The 26,004-nt window shown below is 52.6% G+C and overlaps 1 protein-coding gene across 2 annotated transcripts in view; it reads left to right on the forward strand.

The window, feature by feature from the left end:
- ETS1 (ETS proto-oncogene 1, transcription factor) overlaps positions 1 to 24,035 on the forward strand; it is a 174,620-nt gene extending 150,585 nt beyond the window's left edge. The window contains exons 8-10 of one of the 2 annotated variants that reach the window (XM_038753736.1): positions 3,400 to 3,660; positions 22,064 to 22,182; positions 23,210 to 24,035. In XM_038753736.1, coding sequence (XP_038609664.1) covers positions 3,400 to 3,660; positions 22,064 to 22,182; positions 23,210 to 23,425 — 596 coding nt within the window. In that variant the 3' untranslated portion in view covers positions 23,426 to 24,035. The remainder of the gene's footprint in view (positions 1 to 3,399; positions 3,661 to 22,063; positions 22,183 to 23,209) is intronic. The other variant, XM_038753737.1, reaches the window with a different exon arrangement.
- The last annotated feature ends 1,969 nt before the right edge of the window (positions 24,036 to 26,004 follow it).

Consider the following 26,004-nt stretch of genomic DNA (forward strand, 5'->3'; position numbering starts at 1 on the left):
TTGGCCCAATTAGTGTTACTTGCCCCTCCTTGGCCTCTCTGGGCTCGTCTCTGGGAGGCCCTCCTTTTGGGCCCTCTCAGTATGGCTCAGCTCAGGGCCTTAGCTGGGGCTTCCTGGAAGTCCCGGAGTCTGGTTTCGTTATCCAGTTGGCTTTCCCCAGATCGGGCTCAAGGGTGGAGCATCAAAGGGCATTCACCTTGGGGTTTCCCATGTGAAATAATGGCATTTATCAAGCGCTTCTTATGTGCCAGGCCCAGTGCTATGCACTGGGGCTGATATGAGCTCGTCAGATTGGACACCACCTCTGACTCAATATCTTCTAGGGAGGGAGTGCAGGTATCCCCATTTTGCAGATGGATAACTGAGGCCCAGAGAGGTTAAGTAAATCAACTGAGTTGACACAGCAGGGAAATGATGGAGCTGGGATTAGAACCCAGGGTTCCTGATGCCTGTCCCATGCTCTTTCCACTAGGCACATTCCCTGACTAAATAAAAGTTTAAAGATGTCATCAAAAGAGAGCTTCCAATCTGGGAAATGAGAAGTGGTATTGGGGTGAAAGGCAGGGAGTCCTGCAGTCTTCTTTCTCTGCTTGTCCTTACCCGCCTTCTTCCTTCACCTAATGGTTAACCTTTATTAGACAGGCAATCTCTGCAGGCAGGGAGGGTATCTATCAACTATGTTGTGTTGTTAAAAAAAAAATCGTGGTGTTTGTTAAGTGCTTACTTTGTACCAGGCACTGTACTAAGTGCTGAGGGGGAATACAAGCAAATCGGGTTGGACATAGTCCCTGTCCCACATTGGGCTCACAGTCTCAATCCCCATTTTACAGATAAGGTAACTGAGGCACAGAGAAGTCAAGCGACTTGCCTAAGGTCACACTGCAGACAAGTGGTGGAGCCGGGATTACAACCCAAGACCTTCTGACTTCTAGGCCCGTGCTCTATCTACTAGGCCATGCTGCTTTACTTCTCCCAAGCATCTAGTACAGTACTCTGGATATAATATGTTGTCAATTAATTCAATTGATTGATCGCTGCAAAACCTGAGCTACAACAGCTTTGGCCAATCCTCTGCCACCATCAATTTATGCCTTGCCCCCAGGTCTCTCTCAGCCCAGCAGAACAAGCCGGTCTGCAGCAGCAGAATCTTGTGTGTGCCTCCCGAGGCTAGGTCAGTGTTCCCCAAACACCGTCATCCTCGAGGCAGGGGTTGGGGTGGGGATGGGGGTGCCAAGCACCAATTGTGCGTGGAGCACCATACTTGGAGCACAAGAACAAGGGGGTGGAGCAAGTATGAGTAAGTCTACGGGAGAGTACCATCAGCTTGGCATCTTCTTTGGAAATGCTTGGCCCTCAGTGGAAAATGTCAAGTGTCTGAATTCCAGAGTTCTCTTTCTGTGGTTGTTGGCGTTTTCACCTTCCAAGCAGGAGGAATTGAGAGGACTATTCCCTCACACAACCAATGGCAGTCTTCTGGAGTCCTGAGTGCGTTCCCCTGATACTGGCTACCACGTAGTTTTCCATTCTGCTGTGGTCTTGAGAGCCAGGCTGGTATTGAGGGGTATCCATTTTGTTCTTGCTCCTCTTCTGAGGAGCTCCTAGGAGCTTGTGTTACCCTGGTAAGGGTATTCCTCTGATGGTCAAAATCCCCATTGGAAGTTGGCCCCAGGCACAGAGAACTGGTAGAATCAAAGGCTGAGGACCATCTAGCTCTACTGCCTTCAAATTGCCCCTCTGCCTTAGGATGGATGGATGGATTGACAGAAGATGGCTGGACAAGAAAGAATGGGTTGACAGTAGTAGACTAGTAATGATGTTTATTACTATGAATTGCACAGTGTAGATCCCTAAATCAGCCTCTTTGGAAGCACAGAATAGAGACACGATTAGTTTCCTGGTCAGAAGGAGTTTCCACAGATAGATGGACAAGAGTGGATAGCCTGAAAGCTGGAAGGATTGAGGGATGGGAGGACTGAAGGATGGATGGATGGGTGGATAGATGGATGGACTGAAGGATGGTTGGATGGATGGAATGAAGGGTGGTGACAGACTATCTGTAGAATGAATACCCCCCTGCCACATATGCACACTTTTAAATGCTCCCACACTTTTCCTACTCCCATCTGCCTCCTTTCTTATTGCAGTCACAGACCATCTCATCTGCCTTAACTCAGGTTGCTCTGAGACCCTTTCAGGCAGGGACATGGCCACGATTAGGCTATGTGTGCCAGCTTCTCAAACATTTCTCCCGCCCCACCCCAACCCCCGCCAACCCCCTTGAGATTCAGGATCGGTGTCTGGGCTGCGGGCAGTTTGGCCCATGGAAATTTCTCTTGTGATATTGTGCAATCCCAGCAGCTGTTTTTAACCCAGTTTGGGAAATGAATGAACTTGGGTGATCCTGTGGTCAGGAAAGCATGCGCTAAGCAAATTTCAGAGTTTGGGCTTTCTGTCCGGGAGGTGAGGGTCGAGGCTCTGAGACTCTGGGGTTCGGTTTGGGTCCTGGATGGTTGGTGGAAGGGGGGCTCTCTTATGTGGAATGAGGTATTTTCCTGGGAAGTGGCAGCAATCTGGCCGAAGAGCTCGGAATTGTTTTGCCTCTATGGGGAGGGAGGCACCCGACTCCTTTCCCTCGTTCTGAAGGAGCCATGGCGTTATCTGTGTGACTCAGACAGCTGCTCTTCAGGCCGAATACCAGGGAAAGCTGATATACTCTTTGCCGAATGGAATCAAAAAGCAGGCCTCAAGGATTGACCATCCCCTACCCTGAGCCCTTTGGTCCTTCTCTTTCTCTAGCAGCTCTTGGGCTGGCCTTGGGAGTGCAGAAAGTGATCATGTTGGGCCCTACCTCAGTTTCCCCCTCTGTTCAAAGGGTGCCGTGTGCTTCCCTGAAATTGCCCAAGGAAGAGGTGTCTGGGCAGAGCATGTGCTTAGGGACAGTGGGGTGTGGGGGCTCTGAGGTCGTTCAGGGGCAAAGCGATGTCCAGGAAGAGACTGCTGGCCAGATGGCTGGGTGGATCTCTCTCCTGAGAGTCAGAGATCAGAGCAACATGGCTTTCTGAATTCCCAGGCTACAGCCCTGACTGGCTGAGCCCCCCGCTGGCTCCCAGGGGAGCCCCAACTCCCCAGCCTCCCTAGTTCCCCTCCTCCTGCTCTGATTACAGCACCATGTCCGAGGATAAGATGGTTTTCACGGTTGTTTCTTCCCAAACCTCCTCCCTCTTTCCCTCCCTATTCTTCTTCCCATCCTCCCCTCACTTCCTCTGCCCCTCCCTTCCTCTTGAAACTATCTCCCTTCCATATTATCCTCCATCCTTCCTCTCTCCTCTTTCCTTGCCTCTCTTCCCTGCCCCCGCCATCCCCGACCCGCCTCCCTCCTCGCCCCCTGCCCCGCTCCAGGTAAACTCGGTGGGCAGGACTCCTTTGAGAGCGTGGAGAGCTACGACAGCTGCGATCGGCTCACCCAGTCCTGGAGCAGTCAGTCATCTTTCAACAGCCTCCAGCGGGTCCCCTCGTATGACAGCTTCGATTCCGAGGACTACCCAGCCTCCCTGCCCAGCCACAAGCCCAAGGGCACCTTCAAGGACTATGTGCGTGACCGGGCCGACCTCAACAAGGACAAGCCGGTCATTCCGGCCGCCGCCCTGGCCGGCTACACAGGTAGGTCCCCGCCGGCTGCCATGCACCGTCTCACCTCTCCTGAAGGGCCAGGGTTTAGGGCTCCGGGCCTGGCCGGCTTCTGGATCTCACTTCTCTGAGCAGGAGCTGTTGGCCTCCTCTAGCCTGCAGTTCTTGGCCTACCCACCCAGTGCCAGCTGGGATGTGCCCGAGGTCCTGTTGGAGGACTGTTCTGAGTGGGAAACCTCAGCCTCCAAATGCTCAAAGAGTCTTGGCTGTGGTGATGGCATCCCTCTGCCTTCCAGTTAACCCAGTGCCTGCTGAGACATGCCCAAGACTCATTTGGAGGTCTGTGGTACTGTCCCTTCTGTGGTCTCTTCTCATCCAGCAACTCATTCCAACCCTGTGCAAGGACCCAGCTCCCGTTCCATCCCACCAGGTGTGCTCGATCCCAGCTTCTCCCACGGCATACGCTGGAAGAGCAGAATCCTCACCTGGCTTGGGGAGGGAAGGTATCTGTGACCACCCGCACAGCAAACCAGTTTGATTCAGTCAGGGTCCACTCCTGACCTTGTGTTTGGCCTGACGCTGGTCAGTGGGGAGGCCAGAAGCAAGATGCCTTGTGGGAAAAAGCCAGGGAGGGGTCACTCAGTGAAGCCCAAAGCCCAACATCAGGTCATCCTCAAGGACAGTCACCCTGAAGTAATAATAATAATAGTAATAATTATGGCATTTGTTAAGCACTTACTATGTACCGAGCACTGTTCTAAGCCCTGGAGTAGATGCAAGGTAATCAGGTTGTCCCACATGGAGCTCACAGTATTAATCTCCATTTTACAGAGGAGGTAACTGAGACACAGAGAAGTTAAGTGGCTTGCCCAAGGTCACACAGCAGACAAGTGACAGAGCCAGGATTATAACTCATGTCCCCTGACTCCCAAGCCCGCGCTGTTTCCACTAAGCCATGCTGCTTCTCCCATTGTAGAACTGGGGCATCTTGCTTGAGTCTGGGCCAGAGAACTTCAACATTTAAATAACCAACCTGGGCCACTGCCCAAAGGAGACACTAAAATTCATCCAACTATTTCTGAAAAAGCGATCCTCTTATGGTGATATTAAGGAAGATGGGAGTTGGGATGATTTAGGGTTGAAAACTCAACCATTGGTAACTGACTTCTTCTGGGTGACCGTGGCTATAAGGGGCTGGTCCCAGGGTCCCAGAGGCTTGTGTTCCTTCTCAGGGAGGGCTGAGGGGAGGCCTGTGATTGCTTGGACCAGCTAATGGGCTGGTAGTCTGGCTCAGCGCCACTGGCTGGGGAACTGGGGCACTAACCAAGCAGTGGGATCGTCTGGAAATGGTGGTAATTCATCTGCAAGGGGCGGTATTTAGGCCGATAGTGTTTGAGACGGAAATGAAGTCTAGACTTGGCCTTCGCTACCTTCAGTGACCACCATCAGTCTGCGGGTGGGACGGGGGAGGCTCTGCCTTCGCCACCACTGATCTGTGAGCGAGGTCAGGGAGGCTTTGCCTAGACTGTCCATTGCCTCGGTTGGGGAGACCCCACCTTCACCACCATCAATCTGTTGGTGGGGTCAGGAAGGATCCAACTTTGCCTCCATAAAATCGTGGGCAGGGCTGAGGAGCTCTGCCTTCACCACCATCAGCCTGCGTACAGGGCTGGGGATGCTCAGCAGTGGCCCAGGGCTCGGTCATTGGAGACGGGTCACTAAAATGGAGCCGAGAGGCTGGGAGCTTGGTGAACATGGTGACCAAGGCCTCTCGACTCTTGGCAGGTGACAGAGGCCTGTCCTGAGGTGATTAGGGGGAGGAGCTCTCCCAGTCCTTGGCCTTGATCTGCCCCCAGGCCTCGGGGAAACAGTATGGATGAGGTGATTGGTATGGCATTGTGGTCTGACGCTGAAGCCCAGACAGTCACCTATGCCTTCCAGGGTCCCCGCTAGGCTGAACAAGATGTTGCCTTTTGTGACATCTAGTCAGCGAGTGGCTCAACCCAGTCCTGTTCACCAGTGAGGCTTAGCTTTGGGAGGCCACAGGGTGCTTGCCAGGGAACTAGGGGGTTGGGGAGGTCTTCCAGTGGAAGGAAAATCCAGCTCCAGACAGTGGGGCATCTTGGACCTTCATGAAGTTTCTCCCAGGGGGCCACCAGGCAAGGCTCAGGGAAGCCCCTGACTCTCTTATACCCACTGCGGGGATTGGGATGTGTGAATTTCTGAAGGGGACTCCTCGAGCCCCCAACTTTCTGGCTGTGAGTCTCCTGGCAGCTGGGGAATTCTCTGCAGTTGTGGGGGGTGTGGACTAGACTGCATTTTGGAAAGGAGACTTTCAGAAGAGCGGGCAGACCACTGGGGAGCATGGGAGTTTTCAAAGACACCCCTGAGTGGCAGCTGTGGGATGATACTAGATCCGGGAGAAGGTGACCATGGTCCCTCTGAAACTTGGAGAGAGCACAGATCCTATGGGCCCTTCTGGCTCTGCCTCAGACACGAGTGCAGTGTGGTCCTCTAGGCTTCAGTTTCCCCAGACCACAATATGGGAGTCCCAGGAGATTGAAAAAGGGCTTGGAATCCCCATGGTGAATCCTTGATCAAAGCTGGAGTTGGGGATCATGGGACTCAGGGCTGAAGGAGGCCTGCACTGGGCTTTTAGCGCTCCGTCTGTCCTTTCTCCACCCTCTGGAGAGCTGGGGCCAAAGAACAGGATTCTAATCCTGCCACTTGCCTGCTGTGGGACCTTAAGCCAATTGCTTTGCTCTCTGTGCCTCAGTTTCATCTTTAAAATGGGGATTCAGTACCTGTTTTCCCTGACCTTTTAGACTGTGAGCCTGCCTCTTCGGGGCAGCAACTGAGTCTGACCTGATGATTTAGTCTCTACCCCAGTGCTTAGTATAATCCTTGTAACATAGTAAGTTCTTAGCAAATACCGCAGTTAGTATTATTATCATTACTATTTGTCTGTCAGCACCAGGTAGCCCGTTCTGCTCCCTGAGGAGCAAGTTGGGGGCTGAGCTGATTGTGGTCAGGGAAAGTGTCTGCCAACTCTGTGCTTTCCCAAGTGCTTAGTACAGTGCGCTGCCCACGATAAGTGCTTAATGAATACCATTGATTGATTGATTAATTGATTGAGGAACCTGGGAGGGTGACTGCCCAGGGATGGGGTGAGGATTTGCTTTCTGTTCCTAGAACTCTTTGCTCCTAACCTCCATTCCCCCTCCCTCCACTTCCTCTTCCTGAGGTACCAGCCATTGGTGCTAACTTTTTATTGCAAGTGCAGGAGCACAGGTGAGGTACAGATTTTAGTGGGGATGAGGACCAAGAAGGTCACCATCTTGGGTCTTCTCAGGCCTGATGGGAACCTGTCAGGTCTTGTCAGATTTCTGGAAGGAACGAGGTGGGGAGTCCAGTTCTCACCACCATAGGGACCATAACTCCCCTCGCTCTCGAGGAGGGGGCACCAGTGGCACCTCCCTTCCCACACAGGCTGTCCCTATGAGATGGCTGTTGTGAGGCAGAGGAAGTCCTGGCTCCAATCACTTTTGTCAAGCGCCCCGGGCCCAGGCATATGGCAAAGGAAGTCCTGGCCCCTGGTGAGAATTGGGAACCCGTGGCAAGCTAAGAGGAAATGCCTGATTACCCCAACTGAACGGAGAATCAAACTCACGGCCATTGTGCTCAGAGATGGGCTCAGAAACTCAGGGTCGCTCCCCTCCTCCTCCCTTCTTTCTGCCATCCAATGCCTAAGCATTTCGGCTGCCAGCATGAAAATCGGTTAGATGCTGCATTTTCGTGTTCTCTTGTGCTGTTAAATTCTTCCTTCAAAGATAAGAAAATTGCATCTCCCCTCCCTGGTCTCCCATGGCAACGTGTTAAATTAGGTCAAGATGTGGGTGCTGATAACATGACATGAAACGCTGCCTGTTCGCTGAGTTAAGAAGACATCAAATGCAACGCTGGCTTCCGCCAAAATTTACCTTCTTACCTTACTGTGAGCTGCTTACGGTTATCAGCCCGATATCATCAGAGCGTTCCACTTCTCTTGTGCTAAAAAGCACACCACCAACACCTCCCCGCTCGATTACAAAACAGTTTTAAACTGAAGCGGAGTTTTCTAATCCTTGCGTCGGCCTCGGAAAAGCCGTCCAAGGACTGCGAGGGGGGTTGGAGCATTACTGAGTCTCTTGGGTCTTCTGAGCTTTGGGGGAGAGGGCGGGGTTGGGAGTGAGCAGCGACTCCCCATTCTCCAACGATTAAGCTGAGGGTCAGTGAGACGTTTCACCCTGATTCACCCGGCTAGACCAGGCAGAAGAGGGATTTCTGACTCCTAGGTCCCTTCCATCCTAAGCATGTTTTCCCAACTGGATTCAATAGATCGATCAATCATAGTTATTGAGCACTTTTCTGTGTTTCATAGTATCGTACTTGAGAGAGTGCAGTTGTACTAACAAGCATGGTCCTTGCCCTCAGAAAGCTTACAGTATAATGGGCAGAGATGCAGTCATGGAAACTCAATGGGCACAGTAGCTGGTCCATAAATGAATCTCCCCACTCTCACCCCAACATTGCCCAATGGGGAAGCTATGAAAGGAGGGTTTTTTTCCCTCTGCTCCAGACCCTCATCACTCTGAATTTCCTGTATCTGAATCCCACCACTCCTTCCCCCTCCCCTGCATACCCCCACTCCCGATTTGGCCACAACTTCATTCCATGTACTTTTTTCACTGAGCCTGGAGGTAGCATGGTACAGGGACAAGGGGATAACTCTCGTGGTGGGCAGAGAATGTGTCTGCTAACGCTGTTGTAATGTACTCTCCTCAGTGCTTAGTACAGTGCTCTGCACATAGTAAGTGCTCAGTCAATATCATTTATTGTTATCAGCTTTGAAACTGCTGGGTTGAGGGAGGATCTGATTTTTCCTGAGGCATGAGTCTGTCTAACCATAAGAATAATAAATGTGGTATTTGTCAGGTAGTTAGTTTGTCAGCACTTAGTACAGTGCTTGGCACATAGTAAGTGCTTAAGAAATACCATAATCATTATAACTATGTGTCAAGCACTGGGGTAGGTACATAAATCGATCACAGCTCCTGCCCCCCGTGGGGCTGCCACTGTAAGGGGGAGGGAGAACAGGTGTCTTAGCCCCATTTTACAGATGAAAAAATGAGGTTCAGAGAGGACAAGTGACTTGCCCAAAGTCACACATCAGGCCAGTGGTGGAGCAGGGACTAGAACACAGGTCTCCTGACTCCCAGTCCTGAGTTTCTTCTCACACTGAAAGAATCAGTCAATCCAAAACGGCTGGGCCCAAAGACCCAAAGCAAAGCAAGAGAAGCAGTGTGGCCTAAATATCACAGGTCTGGGAGTCAGAGGACCTGGGTTCTAATCCCCGTTCCGCTACACGTCTGCTGTGAGATCTCAGGCAAGTCGTGCCTCAGTTCCCTCATCTGTAAAATAAGGATTCAAGCTGTGTTCTCCCTCTTACTTAGACTGTGAGCCCCACGTGGGACCTGATAATCTTGTATCCACCCCACATCTTAGTACAGTCCGTGACACATAGTAAAAGCTTAACAAATACCACAGTTATGATTATTAAGCAGAGGGTCACCCTGGTGGAAAGAGAGCGGGGAAGGTTTTGTTCGGCCATCGTCTTTCGGCCAGACCTGGTGGTGTCCAATCAGGGAAGAGGAGATGATGATGATGAGAGCCATCGTCTGATTCCCTGGCCCAATGGTCCAATGCTCCCAGCCATCTGGTTGTTACCTCTCTGGCGACTGGCCCAGAATCCAGGGGGCAGAATGGGGATACTGAGGACCGGAGAGGACCAGCAGCCTCCCCAAGACCAGAACGGCCCAGAATCCCAACTTGCAGCTGAGTTCTAGGAATCAGGAAGCCCCATGCAGAGCTTCTTCTGAAACGGGTCATCGAGAGAAGGAAAACACCCTGACAGTTGAGGGGTGAGTTTTTCAAGAGCTCTGATTCAGAGCGAAACCCAAAATTTGGCTACATTATCAGAAAGCAGCCGTTTCTGAAGGAAAGTTGGGTGGAGACCGAGTCTGCGCTCCAGACTGGGGCCCCTCAATCGCTCAATAGCATTTATTGAGCACTAAGTGTGGATGGAGCACTGTATTAAGAGCTTGGGAGAGTACAGTACAACAGGGTTGGTAGACACATTCCCTGCTCACAGCGAGCCTACAATCTAGAGGTAGGATAAGCACCTTCTGCCCGGAAGGGAGGACCACAAATCTAAGCATGGGGAGATGACGGTGCCTGGGCAGACCACAGCGGGAGCAAGGGCCACAGGAAGGGCATTTCCCGTACCCCAGAAACACTTGGTCGCACTCACAGCTATGACACCCATTGACCTCGGGGGCTTTAGCCGTGAAGGGCCCCAGGAGGTAGTTCTCATGAGCCGAGCTATTCCGTTGAGTGGCAGCTCCGAGACACCAGGCCAGAAGAAATCTGTTCACCTGGGGCTTTGTCAGTAACCCCCTTCTGCCCTACTACCCCCCGGGGTAACACCTTGTTGGGGAAGGGGATCACCATCTCCCTTTTCAGGTCAGCATGGAGGGCAACATCAGGGCTCAGAACAAGTCGGGTGTGGGGTGATGGGCCCCTTGGATGGAGTCTAAGAGGCTCATGAGAGCACGGGCTTTGGAGTCAGAGGTCATGGGTTCAAATCCCCGCTCCACCACTTGTCAGCTGTGTGACCTTGGGCAAGCCACTTAATTTATCTGGGCCTCAGTTTCCTCATCTGTAAAATTGGGGTTAAGACTGTGAGCCCCACATGGGGCAACCTGATCATCTTGTAGCCCCCCAGTGCTTAGAACAGTGCTTCACACATAGTAAGCGCTTAACAAATACCATTATTATTATTATTATTATTATTATTGTTATTATTGGAAGAAAGGATGTGTTTTTGGCAGTGGGGGAAGGGGTAGCGCTGCAGGCTCTGCCTCAGGTGACGTGAGCCGGCAACCGGACACAGAGGGATCTCTCTGCTGGATAGTCCATGCCGAGCTGGCTCTGGTCTGGGGCCGGGCCCTGGGGGCAGAGGCTGTCAGGAGATGTTGAGGTAGGGTTAGGGGCGCATTGGAAATTGGAGATCACTCGGTTGGGACAGCTGCCAGGCCATGAAATGGCGGAGGCCTCGTTGAGTCATTTGAAATTGGCCTGGACCCAATAACACCTCCCTCCCTGCTCCCACCTCTCACTCCTGCCTCGCTCACCGAGGGGATGACATCTGGCCAGCCAGCTCCGCCTTGGTGGGAAGGATTCTTGCAGGAAGGTGGTCCAGGTAAACCTCTTCTGGGGTTCAAGCAGGCAGCGGCACAGGGCCTAGCGGGCAGCCTTGGCTCGCCCAGGGCTGATTAGTGGCCTGACCCTCTAAGTGCCAGCCTGGCCCAGAGAAGGAAACTCCTGTCTTTCTCTGAGTGGAAGTGGGGCGGAGAGCCAGGTGCTCCCCTGGCCCATTCCTGTGGGCTGCTGGCCTGAGTCAGACCCGTGAGAAGGAGCAGAAGGCCCCCTGCAAGACCTATGATTTCAGATTGGGACAATTGAGAGTGAAAGTCCCCAAGCTGTTTCGATGCGAAAATTGAAACCGGAAGAGGCGGGTTGGTGTCTGAGCGGCTCCCGCTGCCTCCACCAGCCACGGGGGACAGTGGACCCAGGGTGGGCGTGGGCGGGTGGGCATATGAGGCCATTCTCTGAGGGGTCAGCAGGCCAGACCTCCCATTGCCAAGTCTGCCCGGGGCCTGAGGTCCACATTGCAGTGCATGTTTGGTTCTCTCGACACTGCCCAGAGGCAGTGACGCCTCATTTATGCTGCTGCTGGTACTCTGCTTCTCATCCCTAGGAATGAGACTAGTGAGAAAGCCATGACCTACCATCCCCACGTATCCAGATCTCAGAGCTCAGCTGCAGGAGGGCCACTGATGGGGGTTAGGTGGGTGGCCGCAGGCCTACAGCTAGAAGCTGGGGTGGGAGTCCCGTTCGGTTTTGTCGCTCCCAGGGATTTCCTCTCCAATTTACGGGTGTACAGCCTGAGGAATAGAGAAGGCAGATGCTGTTGAAGGATAGCCCTCCCTCCTGTCTTCTCAAGTCTGATCCATTCCTCAGCCAGTGGCCCTCCCCCAGCATCTATGCCAGGGCTTCTTCTCTCCAGGGCTAACCCCCTCTTCCCTCCACCAATGGGGACGGTGGGACAGAAGCCCACTTTTTGCTGGCACCAGCTCTCTGGGAAAGGACTGGGCTTCAGTGCTAGCTCGGGCCCAGGGGTGCACCCCTGGGCTCCTGCTTTCTTGTACACATTCATACACATGAATACACACAGGCACAGATACACACATATATGCACACAAATACAAACATACATACATACACTGTGAGTACACATGTAGATACACAGGTGCACACGAACTCTTATATGCACTTATATAAGTGCAACCACACCCACACAGCCAGCAAAAGCAGGTGTGAGGAGTTGGGTGGAATCAGTTGTGTGCCAGGTCGGCCTCAGGGGGTCATGGGTCCTGGGCAGTCCTTGAGCAGGGTGTCCAGGCACAGAATGGTACTGGAAAGGCTGGACTGGGACCCTTGCTGCCTTCAGCTTCCTTTGCCTGCTGCCTGGAGAACAGAGCCTTAGACCACCACTCGCACACCCCTAAATGTCTCAGACAGAGGGAGAGAGACAGAGACAGGGAGCAGGCAAAGTACCTGCAGGCTTGGGGAGCAGTGGGGCTGCTTTGTCCCTGGAACACGTTGTCCCTCCCAGAGTAAGGTACACAAAGGTAAAAAGTGTCTCTCTGAAGCCCTCTTTCCAGCCTTAGCATTGGACAATGCCAAATGCCTATGTGTCCAAAGCATTTAGCATTTCCTCTGGATCCTCATCTTTGCCTGAAATTGAGGGAGAGTATTACGGACCCTTTTTGAAGATGGAGAAGCTGAGGCCTAGAGAAGTGAAGTGATTTTCCCAGGGAGACAGGCCCCATCAGGAGCAGAGCTGGGACTAGCATTTGAGTCTTCTGTCTTCCATCATCATCATTATTATCATCAGGAGCGGGTATCGAGCACTCATTGGGTTGCCCAGCCCTGGTCCAGACATTTGAGAACAGGCAACTGAAGGAAGAAACATGGGGCCTGCCCTCAAGAGCCTCCCATTCTAACAGTGGCAGGGAGACACACGGGCAAAAGGATAAAACAGTAAGAAGCTACGTCAACAGTAAGCAGAGGCAGAAGTGGTTGGTAGGGTGACATGGCCAGAAAGGAAGGAATTCATCAGGGAAGGCCTCCTGGAGGAGGAGGAGTAAGAGAAGGAAAAAGAGGGGACACATTTGTAGTTGACTTTGAAGTCTGGGGGAGATGTGTTTGACCAGTTACAGCAGGGAGGGCGTCATGGCACGAGAAAAGGATCGAGCAATGGGTTCAAGATGAGAGAGCCATGAGACCATCACAGGAGAGGTAGGGGGGCAGGAAGAAGGAGGCAGGTGGTGAAGAGTTTATGTTAGAAGAACTGAGCAACCACTACCCATTTTCAAGGCAAGGAGTGAGGTGTTCAAAAAAGATGACTCCCTTCTAAAATTGTAAACTCCTTGTGGTCAGGGAACTGGATTGTATTGTACTCCCCAAGTGCTTAGTACAGTGTTCTGTACACAACAAGCAATCAATGAATACCACTGATTGACTTTTCAGCTGTTTGTAGGGAGGTCTGAAGAGAGGAGAGGCTGGAGGCAGGGAGCCCAGTAAGAAGGCTGGTACAATGACCCAGCCAGGGGGTGAGGAGGGCTTGAACAATTATGGAAGAAGTGGAAGCGGAGAGGAAGGGCCGGTAGAGGGTTTAGAGCCAGACCAAATGAGGGAGGTGAAAACCAGACATGTTCGAAGATGATACTTACTTTGTGGGCTTCTGGGACAGAAAGAATGATCATATGTTAGGAGGAGAAAGTTTAGGAGGACAGAATGAGTTCCATTTTGGCCAGATTAAATTTAAGGGGCCAATGGGGCATCCAGGTAGGGCGTTGTCAAAGGCAGAATGCCACCAGGTACAGGGAGACTTCTGTCCAATCTGGTTTCCTTGTATCCACCCCAACACTTAACATAGTCCTTGGCACATAGCAGATGCTTGATAAATGCGATCATTTGTGATTATAAAGCTGTTGGGAGGTTGGGGATGGTGGATTTGGGATCATCTGCACTGTGCTGGTAGTTGAATCCAAAGAAGTGGGTGAACTCCCACAAGAGAGAGAGAGAAAAAATTCTCTTCCGGTTGCAAGGACTCTCAAGGGTGACCCTCAGAGAGTCCTCAGAGGCCCTGGTGGAGGACCACACCTCCCCAGGAGATGGTGATTTTGGGGACCGAAAGGGTGGTCAAGGACTGACAATAGTTTAGATTGTTAGCTTGTCCTCAAGACTAAGGTAGCAGTGGGAAGGGAATGTGCTACTGACTCTCTTGTATTGCACTTTCCCAAGGGCTTAGTACACAGTAAATGCTCAATAAATACCATTGATTTATTGATGGGCAGTAGAATCCCGCACTGGTGTCCTGCAGGTCCAAAACTGAGGCCGTTACTTCCGTATGCAAACCAACTCTCCCTCTGTCACCACCGGCAGGCCAGAATATCAAGCTCTCTCCTCTCTTGAGCTCATCGCACAAGTGAGATGGGCAGGAAGTACACAACCTAGGCAAAGGGAAGGTAGTATTGCCTAATGGATAGAACACTGGGCTCACACAAAATAAGCGCTCAAAAAATAAGATTGATCGATGAGTCAGGAGACCCAGATTTTAGTTCCAGTTTGGCCGCCAACTTGCTGGGTGGCCCTTGGTTAAGTCAATTAATGTCTCTGGGCCTCAGTTTCCCCCACCTCTAAAATGGGGATAAGATCCCTGCTCTCTTTCCCTCTTAGACTGTGAGTCCTGTGCAGGACAGGGACTATATCTGATTCAATCATCTTGTACCCCTCCAAGCATTTAGCACTGGGCGTTGGTTCAGAGCAAGCTCATGATAGATTTGATTGAAGGGGGTCTCTTTGGCTTTGCTGTTTTGCTTTTGCCCATGTTGAGAGGGAAGCTGGGCAGGGCTGTTCCTGGGTCTTGGGGCCACCTGGCAGATGTGTGAAGAGAGCAGCAAAATTAGCTGCCGGCACGGCTGACTGCCCGACCATGAGGGTTTCGTAGGTTAAAATAAAATGCAGTCCTCACCCTGCTTGCCTCCTCTGAGGCAACCAGCTTTTTGACAAGGTGACTCGTGAGCCCGGAAACCTGCAGGGTGTGGTTGCTTTGCATTCTGGGTTAGAATCCCAGAGATTAGGCCCTGGGGTTGTTGAGCACTTTGTCCTCCCAGTGGAAGCTACAGAGTTAGAGGGATCGGGGCAGATTGCTGGTGCAGCGGAGGAGAGGGCTTTTCCTCAGAGGTGGCTGCCATGGGAGAAACAAGAGGGGTCCCCTTGGGTGCTCTCCTGAAATGCCTTCTCTGCCCTTCGCCTTGTGAGACCCAGGCCCTCAGCATCTGGGGTCCTCGCCTCTAGTCTCTGGACTTCCAGAGACCCACTGTGCCTCATCAGGTAGGGAGAAAAGAGGTGGAAGGGCAGAAGGAGAGACTGATCTGAGCCTATCACCCTCCTGAGGCTGGCAGGAAAGCTCCCCCCAGGAGGAGGAGGAGGAGGAGGAGGAGGAGGAGGTACAGGTCAAGGAAGAGATGGGCTGCCACTAGAACCTGCATGGCTCCGGGGCAGGTCCCAGAAGGGGTGAGGAGAGCCTCAGAGTGAGAAGAGCCTGCTGCCATTTTCACCTGTTGGAATGGGTGGGACCAATGTTAAAGAAGTGGGGAGAAGGTCCGAAACAATCCATTTTGAGGCACGGGGAGGGTGCGGGGTAGGATATGAGGCCTGTCGGAACAGAGAGCCAGATCGTGTGATTTACGGCCTCGTCGGCTTCTTGGGCTCCATTCACCCAGTTCTCACCAGCTGAATGGGGAATTAATCCAGCTAGGAATTTGCAGGGTGGGACAAGAGGAGTCTCCCAAGAAAACCCAGATCCTGGTGGGTGGGCTGGAAGGAGAAGCCCCTGGAGCAACTGGAGCAGCCCGGGAGGCTGTGAGGGTGCTGACCATTTGTCCAAGTCCACTGGCCCCTCAATGTCCAACTTGTGCTGGGGTGGGACTGGGCAGGGAGGCTGACCGGTGTGGTCGGAGCTGACGGGGGGGAAGGTGCTGTCCCAGTAGGTTGTAGAGAACAGCCTCTGTCATCCGCCCACTGATGACCGGGACTGATGAGGGCCTGTGAGCTCAGGGTCCAGCTTGAGCGGTGGCCAATCCTCAGATTGTTGGTAGTCCGAATGACCTGGGTTTTAATCCTGACTCTGCCACTTATCTGCTGAGTGACGTTGGACAAATCACTTCACTTCTCTGTGTCTCAGTTCCCTCATCTGTAAAATGGGGATTAAGACTGTGAGCTTGATCAACTTGTATCTACCACAGTTCTTAGAAGATTTCCTGGCACATAATAAGTGCTTAACAAATTCAACAATCATTATCATTATTATTATTATTATTCCATTGGGCTTCTTGCACATGGAGGAGCCGCTAGGCTTCAGTGTATCTGATGCTTCCTCTCCCTTCTCCCTGCTCCTCTCCTCTCTCCCTGCTCCTCTCCCCGTCCCATTTCTCGTCCTTCTCCCTGTCACTTACAGGGGGAAAATCTGGGGTGGTGTTGCTGGGGGCTGTCCAGATGTTTGATCCTCGATCACTTGGGACTCCCACTTCTGGTGGCTTCCCCAAGGGGAGGGAGCCCCAGAAACCAAGGATCAGAATGGTCACAGCAGATGTATGACACTCTGTGTGTGTGTGTGCGCGCTCGTGTGCTATTAGTGTGACTGTCTGCATATGTGCACGTGTGCACACCCGGGCCTGTGCCCCCCGGCCGGCGGCTTCCCTCCAACAGGGTCCTCAGTGTCCGGGCGCCCGGCGCTCAGACTTGAGAAGCATTTTTTCCCAGTGAGGCCACTGAATTCTTGTTGTGTGACCCTGCGGGGCGGCCGGGTGAAGGAGCCCCTTGACTGGTGTGGCCCAGACAGCGACCCCATTGTGAGCCTCCCTGACTGGCCCCGTTCTTAGTGGGGTCCCTCTCCTCCCTCCCCCCTTCCCTTCCCATTCCTGGGGCAGAGGCCACCGGGCCCCCGGGAAGCTGCAGGCTTCCGGAGATATGCCGGGTAGGGAGGTGGGGCAAGGGCCTCTGGCTGGCCACGGTGAGGACCCTTCACCTCTCAGGGAACGGGGGGCAGGGGGCAGGGCAGGGGCTGCCAGCTGGCCATGGTGGGGACCCTTCACCTCTCTGGATGTGGGGGGCAGGTGTGCGTTGGGGTGGGGCCTGGTGGCATAGCCAAAAGTGGCTGCAGCCTGCAAGGCCAGTGTCGGGGCCTGGGGTGGGGCTTGGGTGTCCAGTGGGCCTTACCCAGCAGGATCTGTGCTGTTTCGATAATTATAAAAATAATGATAATAATAATATAAATAGTAATAAGTGTAAGTGTGGTATTTGTGAAGCTCTTAATATGTGTCAGGCACTGCACTAAGCACTGGGGGAAATACAAGCAAATTATGTTGGATATGGTGCCTGTCCTGCATCAGGCTCACAGTCTTAATCTCCATTTTACAGATGAGGTAACTGAGGTCCAGAGATGTGAAGTGACTTGCCTAAGGTCACACAACAGACAAGTGGCAGAGCCGGGATTAGAACCCAGGTCTCCTGACTTCCAGACCTATGCTGTTTCCACTAAGCCACAATGCCTCTCATTTTCTGCTTTCTCACAGCCGCCACTCCTAACCAGATTGGGCAGGGCCCGTGGCACCATCCTGAGGTCCGGACAGTGTCAAGGTGGGGCCCTTTCGGGATAAGTTACCACCAGAACCGGAAAGGGAGGTAGCCTAGTCTAGTGGAATGAGGGCAAGACCACAAATTAAAGTTTGGGCCCCAGCTGTACCACTGGCCTGCTATGTAGCCTTGGGCAGGTCACTTAACTTCTCCAGGCCTCAGTAATTCCATCTGCAAAATGGACATAAAATATTTTCACTCCCTCTTGTACTGTGAGCCCTGAAAGGGACTCTCCAATCTGCTATCTTGCCTCTAACCCAGCAGATAGCACAGTGCTTAGCACAAATGAAGTCCTGTGATGAACCATGAGCCCCTCGCATTTATCTTCTCATGAACTAGAGGGGCACTGAAGGTTCCCACAACTCCTTGCCAAGTTCTGAGTATGGAGGTGGGACTTCCTGCTCACCCCTAGGACATGGGGGCAATGAGGGTGATATTAGTTGTGGTGGAGATGGGAATAGGTGGAGTCCTTCTGTTCCTGTCACAGTTAGTTTTCCTGGTGTGAAAACAGCTTTGCAGTGTTTCTTCTACCTGCCCCACTCTCTCAGCCTTTAGGGAATGAAAAGGGGTAAAGGGAATGAGGAGAAAACAGATAAGAGAGGGAAGCAGGCTCTTAAACTGCCCCCCTTAAACTTTGATATTTCCTCGGAGATGCCCAAGCCCAACCCCACTCCCCCAGATCCAAGTTTGGAAAATGGGACATTTTCTTGGGGATCCTGCCCCAAGAAGGCCACTGACATTTCATGCCTGAGACTGGGCTTGAACCCACAGCCAAACTAACTGTATCTCAGGGGGCTTCCTCTAAAGGGAGGGATGGCTGGGGGGAACTCCAGTCTGCTGACCCAGCACCCCTCCTCAGTCCTGTGCTATCCTTCCGCCCATGGTCTGTGGTACCCTCAAAACCAGGGGCTGGGTGGAGTCTCCCACCTGGAGTGACAGAGCCGGTGCAGAGGAGTTGATTCTAGTGCTGGTGGTTTGAGTGGTGCTCTTCACCCTCTCTGGTCTCTCTCCATCGTGTTCCCTCTGGGGAACAGAGTGTAACAAGCCAGGAGTTGGACAGGAGTGTCTCAGGTGGCGAAGAGTCCATGTGGTCTTCAGCCATGGTAGCTAGCTCCAGTCAGAGCCTGGACCAGAGCCCAGGAAGCTACATTCACTCCGATGAGCAGGTCCTGGAAAGGGGTGATGTTCCTAAAGAGATCAAGTGATATGTCTATTTTCTGTCAATCAATTAATTTAACAACTGCTCAACTGTACTATTCTCACTAGAAATGCCAGGACCCAGACTTATGGGTTATTTTCAGTAGGAGACTTCAGCAGCAGAAGCTGAAGCAGCAGTATTTGAGCATTTGAGTATTCGGTATTTGAGCACCCACTTTGGGCTGAGTGCTGTACTAACTTCATGGGAGTAGCCAATTTAGTAAGAGACCTCATCCCTGCCCGCAGGGAGTTTCTGATCTAACCCAGCCTTTGACACATGAATGGAGGAGGGAGAGGAAATAGCACCATGTTGGTGGATAGGAGGAGTATGGAAGAACGAACAGATGAACAAATAAGCATATGTCAGTGGAAGCCGGGACGTGGGTCCAAGGTTGGGTCGTGGGAGGAGGAGGGAAGAGTGGCGAGCCAGCTCGATGACCTCAGGCCAGACTCCTCCCTCTGACGGAGGCCTCCAAGCAACGGTGCCTCCGCAGCTGCCCCAGCAATGCCCCAAAAGTGCCCAGGGCAGCCCACGCAACACGGATTCATAGTGTAGGCAGGAGGCCCTGACACTTTCTGGTCCAGGCGGTACCTGGTCCTGGGAGCCCTTAGTCCTGGAAGTCCCTGATCCAGGTGGTTTCTGGTCCAGACCATCCCTGGTCCAAACAGTCCAAACTCATTAAAGGCAGGGAATGTTTCCACTAATTCTGTTACACTGTACTCTCTCAAGGGCTTAGTTCAGTGCTCTGCACATAGTTAAAGCTCAATAAATACCACTGATTGATTGATTCCTTCTCTCATCCTTCATCCCCTTCTCCAATGCCTTACCCCCCTCCCTGCCTTCTCCTCTCCCACACCTCTCTTCCCTCTGAATCACCTCTCTATAACTCACCTAGGCTGCCATGAGTTATCTGAGTGGGAGAGGGTGCTTGACCTCTTTTCAACCAATTCAGAACTCTGGGAATGAGATAGTGGTTCCACTGGAAAGAGTCAGGTATCTATTGCTTTCCCTTCATCCTCTGCTCATTGGCCCCCTAGTTCTTCCTCAAGGTTTGGCCCCATCAGCCCCAAGCTGGAAGGACTCTGAAGAATCCATGGTCCCTACAGGAGGAGAGTAGTAATAATAATTGAGCATTTGGGAAATGCTTCCCATGAGTGGAGCACTGTACTGAGCCCTGGGAAAGACGTTCACAGATGAGATCTTAGACAAGGTTTCTGGCCTCCAGGTTGGACCCATAGACATATGAGAGGTCACGGGTGTTACACCAGGCCCCAAGTTTAATGGGAAGATGTCACACGTGCCACTCCAGGGAAGTACGTCATGTTTGCGTGATCTTAGAGGGTTTCTTTCGGGGGACCCCTCACCCCAGATCCACTCTGTTCTCCTCCCGGGTCCTTGCGAACAAAGGTACCATATCTGAATCGTGAGATGGTACAGATGGAAACATGGCCGAAGGAAGCGGGGCGCTGGACATAAAACAAAATGAAGTAAAGACTGTGAGCTCGTTGAGGGCAGGAATGTGTCTGTTTGTTGTTATATCATACTCTCCCAAGCGCTTAGTACAGTGCTTTGCACACAGTATGAGCTCAGTAAATACTATTGAATGAATGAATGTATAAAGAGGAACTGTCCCTTAGCTGTAGCTATCCTGGACAGGGGGACAGGCTGCTATAGTCAGCTCTTTCTTTTTCTTTTGGGAAAAGACCATTTCCTGAATGCTTTGAGATGCTCCCTTCTTGTCTTTTTTAATGGTATTTGTTAAGTGCTCTCTATATGCTTGACACTGTACTAAGCACTGGGGTTGATACAAGTTAATCAGGCTGGACACAGTCTAGGTCCCATATGGGGCTCACGATCTTAATCCTCATTTTACAATTGAGGGAAATGAGGCACGGAGGAATTAAGTGAGTTGTCCAAGGACAAATAGCAGAAAAGTGGATTAGGACCCAGGTCCTTGTGACTCCCAGGCCTGAACTCTGACCACTAAGCAATGCTGCTTTTTAGGAAGGGACCATTTCCACCAGGGGCGAGTTGCCCCCTTTTCAGTGTAGGCGAGAGTGTCACCATTTTGAGAAAGGATCATTTTCAGCTTAAGCAGAGGTGTAGCTGGGGTTGTCGGGATGGGCAAGTTGGGGTGCCGGATTCTAGGTGCCTGCTGGGAGAAGCCGAAGCTGCCCACGAGGGGGGTGGGAGGGGTCGCTGCCATGAGCCACCCTGGTGCCATTAGAGAAGCTGGTGGCGGATTCATTTCCTCTGCTGAGGGGCACACCTGCCTTTGAGGCAGAGTGCGGGTGAGGCCTTTCGGGACTCTACAGCAAGGGTGTTTCTCAACTCCCTGAGGGATCTGTTACAGTTAGTAACGATGGGACTGATCAGTCAATCCATCAGGGGTATTTAATGAGCACTTACTATGTTCAAAGCATTGTACTAAGCACTTGAGAGAGTATGATTGAACGCCCCCCCACCCCCCAGCTTCCTCTCTGCCAGGCACTGATCTCAAGCCCTGGCCTGGCCAGGGTAAACACAAGACAATCAGAACAGACCCAATCCCTGACCGAACCAGGGTGGGGCTCCCAGTCTAAGGGGGAAGGAGAGCAGAGCAGGTTTTGTATCCCCATGGGAACGGAGGCCCAGAGAGGTTTGGTGACTTGACCAAGGCTGCCCAACAGGCCGAGGTGGACCAAGAATCTGAACCCAGAGCTCCTGACTCCCAGTCCCACATTGTCTTTTCTTTGACTCTTTCTGCCTGCCTACATGGAGGGAGTCACCCCTAAGGGCTGGAGGTCTAGTTCTGGATGTCTGAGCCCTGGCCTTAGACAGCCCAGACTGTGAGGAAATCATAAACGTCACCCCGGCAGCTGCCCAGCTGACAGAACAATAGCCTGGTCATCTCTGCCCCCCACCGCCCAACCTCCCCAGTCAGTCAAGGTGACCAGAAGCCTCTGTGCTGAATGACCTCTGCCCCCAAATACACAAGAGAGACCAAGTCCTCCAGCCGTTTCCCGGAAGCTGGATATTGTGTCAGCACTTAGAACAGTGCTCTGTGCTTATTAAATGCTCAATGAATCCCATTGATCGATCGATTGATAGATACTTTCTAGGTGCAGGCTCTAATGTGGTTTCCCAAGTGACTGTCTATACTGGAAAACACCACCCACCCACCCTGCCAGCTTCCTCCGACCTGCTCCCCCCGCCCTCCCCCCCACCCACACACCTTGCTCTACTTCAGTCTGGTCCTCCTAAAACTTTTGTGCTCTGTGTTGTCTGTGCCTCTGGGGAAGGGGGCAGGGCAGAGAAAACTGGGAGAAGCGCCCTGACTCTCCGCGATGGCTACCCCTGCCCCTAACTCTATCCAATCTCCTGTGTTTCCAGGCAGCGGACCAATCCAGCTGTGGCAGTTCCTCCTGGAGTTACTCACTGATAAATCCTGCCAGTCCTTTATCAGCTGGACAGGAGATGGCTGGGAATTCAAACTCTCCGACCCAGATGAGGTAAGGAGAGGGAGGAGGGAGGAGGGGGAGTTGAGGGGGGATGAGAAAGGGGTGAGCAGGCATAAGCAGGCCTCCCTTTCCAGGCGGGAACAGACTCCTGAGCCTGGATGCAAGGTACTGGAGGCTCTTGGGCCTGTGGAATTCATCTAGCTCTGACTCACGGGTTTGCCACGAGATGGATGGAGTAAGATATCTATAGATCTGTGGATGTCCTGGAGAAGCAGCGGGGCCCGGTGGAAAGATCCTGGGGCTGGGAGTCAGAAAACCGGTTCTAACTCTGGCCCCATCACTTGCCTGCTGTGTGACTGTGGGCAAGTCACTTAACCTCTCTGTCCCTTGGTTTACTCATCTGAAAAATGGGGATTCAGTGCCTATTCTCCCTCCCCTTCAAACTGTGAGCCCCATATGGGAGAAGGGCCATATGCAACCCAATCATCTTATATCTACCCCTGTATCTGGCACATAGTAAGGGTTTAACAAGCACCGCAGTTACTATTATCATTATTATTACATCCACCTCCCTCCTCCTCCACCTTACCTTTAATAAGGAGCAACTAGAGAGAGTTGGGGGGACATCTCAAATTGCCTTTTGTGTGGGCTATAAGTTTCCCCCATCATCTCAGGAATTCATTCAGTCATATTTATTGAGCACTTTCTATGTGCAGAGAATTGTACTAAGCACTCAGAGGAGGACACTGTAACAATAAATAGTGACATTCTCTGTCCACAATGAGCTTACAGTCTAGAGCTTACAGTCTTCATTGTCGGCAAGCATCTCCACATCCCATAACTGCAGCTTGAGACTGGGGATTGTCCTCATAGTTTTCCACTCCCTAAAATTCAGAGTAGAATCCAGGCAGTAGAACATCATGTGGGGCAGGGCAGGGTCCGCCGCTAGCTTACTGCCGCTGGGCCCCTGAGAATTCCCAGTGGCCACACCTTTTGTGGGGGCTACAAATTTTCTCCCATCACAATGGCCAGCTGAGCGCGGGCCAACTGGCTCACCCCATCTCCTTGTGGACCCCAGGTGGCCAGGAGGTGGGGGAAGAGGAAAAACAAGCCCAAGATGAATTACGAGAAGCTGAGCCGGGGCCTGCGCTACTATTACGACAAAAACATCATCCACAAGACGGCGGGCAAGCGCTACGTGTACCGCTTCGTGTGCGACCTGCAGAGCCTGCTGGGATACACTCCCGAGGAGCTCCACGCCATGCTGGACGTAAAACCCGACGCAGACGAGTGAAGCGGCGGGGACAGCGGGGAGGAGGAGACACCGCGGGGGCGGGGGGCATGGCCCCCGGCAGCTGCATCAGTCGGACACGTTTGAGTTTTTGAAATATTTCGTTCTATTTTTGATTTTCCGGAAGTGAACAAACAAACAAACAAACCAAACTCGGGATTTCCATTCGGGGTGGGGCAGGCCACTCCGGCGGGGTTGGCAGCAGAAACCGGGGACTTTGGCAGGGAGAGGAGGCCTGAGCATGTCGTCACGGGGGAGGGAAGGGCTCCTTGGGAGCCAGGGGAATCTGGCTCCATGGGGAAGATGCTCAAATAGCCATCATGTACAGAAGCCGTTGGTTAAGTAAATGCCGCTTTGGGTCTGGCCTTAATAGCATAAGCAACTGACAGTTTGGGAAGTGAAGAATCTGACAGGAGGGAAGTTGGTTTGGACGGAAGGGAGGGCCAAGGCCCAGAGAGGGAGGTGCTTTCAGGAGGCGGGGAGGGGAGGAGGAGTTCCCGCTTCAGCAATGACCCCCAGGACACAGAGAACTCTGAACTTTGTCCCTCATTTCCCTCCCATCTCCTTTTGGAGTACAGAAAGACTTCACTTGATAGAGAACAAAACCATTTTGGGAGCAGGGGTGGGTGGGCACGGGGTGGCGGCGGGGGGAGGGGGTTAAATTTTATTTTATTGAATTTTGTGCCAGTATTTTTTTTCTTAAAAAATTGTCTTAAGCTCTAAGGTGGTCTCAGTACTGCAATATTGTGAGTTGTTTTCCGATTTGCTAGCTGAGAATTCCGTCCGTGCAAGGAAACTGTTTATATAGACCCCACTGGGATGGCGCCGGGGCCAGGGGGGTCTTGGTGGTCTGGCAGGGGCGGCCGTGCCCACAGAGGGTCCTGGAGGGCAGAAAGAAGCATCGCCTGCTTCGGGGGCCAGGCCACTTTGAGAGGACCCTGGGGCCAGGGCTCAGGCCGACCTGCCGGGGGCCATAGGTGGTCTTGGAGCTGAATGTATTTGATGGCCACGGCCCGGCACCTAGTGACCCGCCGGACTGGCCTCCGTGTGGAAACGGGGAATGGGAGGGACGTCATCGTGAGGTGGGGTTGGGTTGTTGTACACCCATCTCTGCCTTTCTTGCATCTGCCACCAGGGATAATGACTTTGGGCTTGGGGGCCATTTTCAGGGCTACAGAGTGGGAGTGCCCCCCCCCACTCCCCGGGTCATGGGATCACGGCACCAAAGGAGGGAACACCACTTCCCTCTTTCAGACAGTTACCCCTCATTGAGCGGTTACCCCTCTTTGAGTGGGGCCAGAGAAGAAGCAGCAACAGGTAGGACTGCGTTGGAGAGGGTTTTATTGCTTCCAAAACCACGGACCCGGTTGGGTTTTAGCAGAGAATCGAGGAAATGCGGTCAAGCGGATTGTCACCCAACGGGGAAGCGGCTCACCTCGGAAACCCGGGAAGCAGTAGCCAAGGTGCAGGGTGGGCAGCAGGACCGGAAAGGCCAGAGAGTTACCTGCATTTATGGCTTGAGTGTCCCGAGGGCCATGTCTTGGTCCATGGGATGGGAGGATGTACGGAGGAGGAAAAGGAAAGTGAGAAGTTTCAGGAAGCGTGGAGGAAGGAGCTGAAGTGAAGTGAGAGGAGAGTGGTCTGTCTGTCTGGGAGAGAATTTTTCACTGGCACCCCAAGAATTTAGTCCTCCCTGCAGGGCTCCCAGTGGAGATTGTTGGCCGATATTTTGGAGCTGGTGGTGGGTGTGGATGGAATATATGGAATTGCAATGCAGTGTCATGCAGGGTGTGTCAGTGCAGCATGTTGCAGTGGCATGCAGGACTGCACAGTGCAATACAGCGTAGAATGCAGCAGGCTGAGGTGCAAAAAAAATGTCATGGAGAATGCAGTGCAATGCAAGGCACTGCTGTGCATTACAGTGCTGTGCTGGGCACCTAGTCAGCATCCAGTAAACAAGCCTTGATGAAGAGGATGAGGAGGAGGAGAAGGAGAAGCAGGAGGAGATCGATGAGAGAAGGGGGAGAGCAGGGAGCTGGGTGCAAGTTTGGCTCTGTGGGCTGTGCTCACCCCAACCCTCTGGACACTAGGCGAGGATGAAAAACCCCTTCATTCCCACTTGTATATTACTAAGTTGGATATATGGATACCAGTTCCCAGTCCTCATGGAAGTCCGGGTGGGATGAGGGAAAGCCCTGAGTTTGCTTCCAGTGGAGAGCGGTCCAGTGGGTGGCCATCCACAGCCAAATCCTGAAGAGTTTCAGCAGCACCCAAAAGCCAGGGGATGTCAAGGTGTGGGCTGGTTGGACAGGCTCCAGGATGGAGCAAGGCCCCGGAAGGGGCAGGATCAGGGATCTTGCTTCTCTTGCCATACCCCGCTCACCCTCTGAAACCTAACTGGGCCAAAACACCACCTCTAGGCACAGTGCCATCAAATCGCCCATTGCATTTTGGACCAGAAAATGTCAGGAGAAGGCAAGCCCAGGGCCACCAGCCCTTCCCTTGCTATTTCATACCCGGAACAGAAATCCATTCATCTCAGTATCCTTTCCCATAAGCCCCAGGGGATGATACTTGATGTT

This window comes from Tachyglossus aculeatus, chromosome 11, assembly GCF_015852505.1.
Source record: "Tachyglossus aculeatus isolate mTacAcu1 chromosome 11, mTacAcu1.pri, whole genome shotgun sequence".
Lineage (NCBI taxonomy): Eukaryota > Metazoa > Chordata > Mammalia > Monotremata > Tachyglossidae > Tachyglossus > Tachyglossus aculeatus.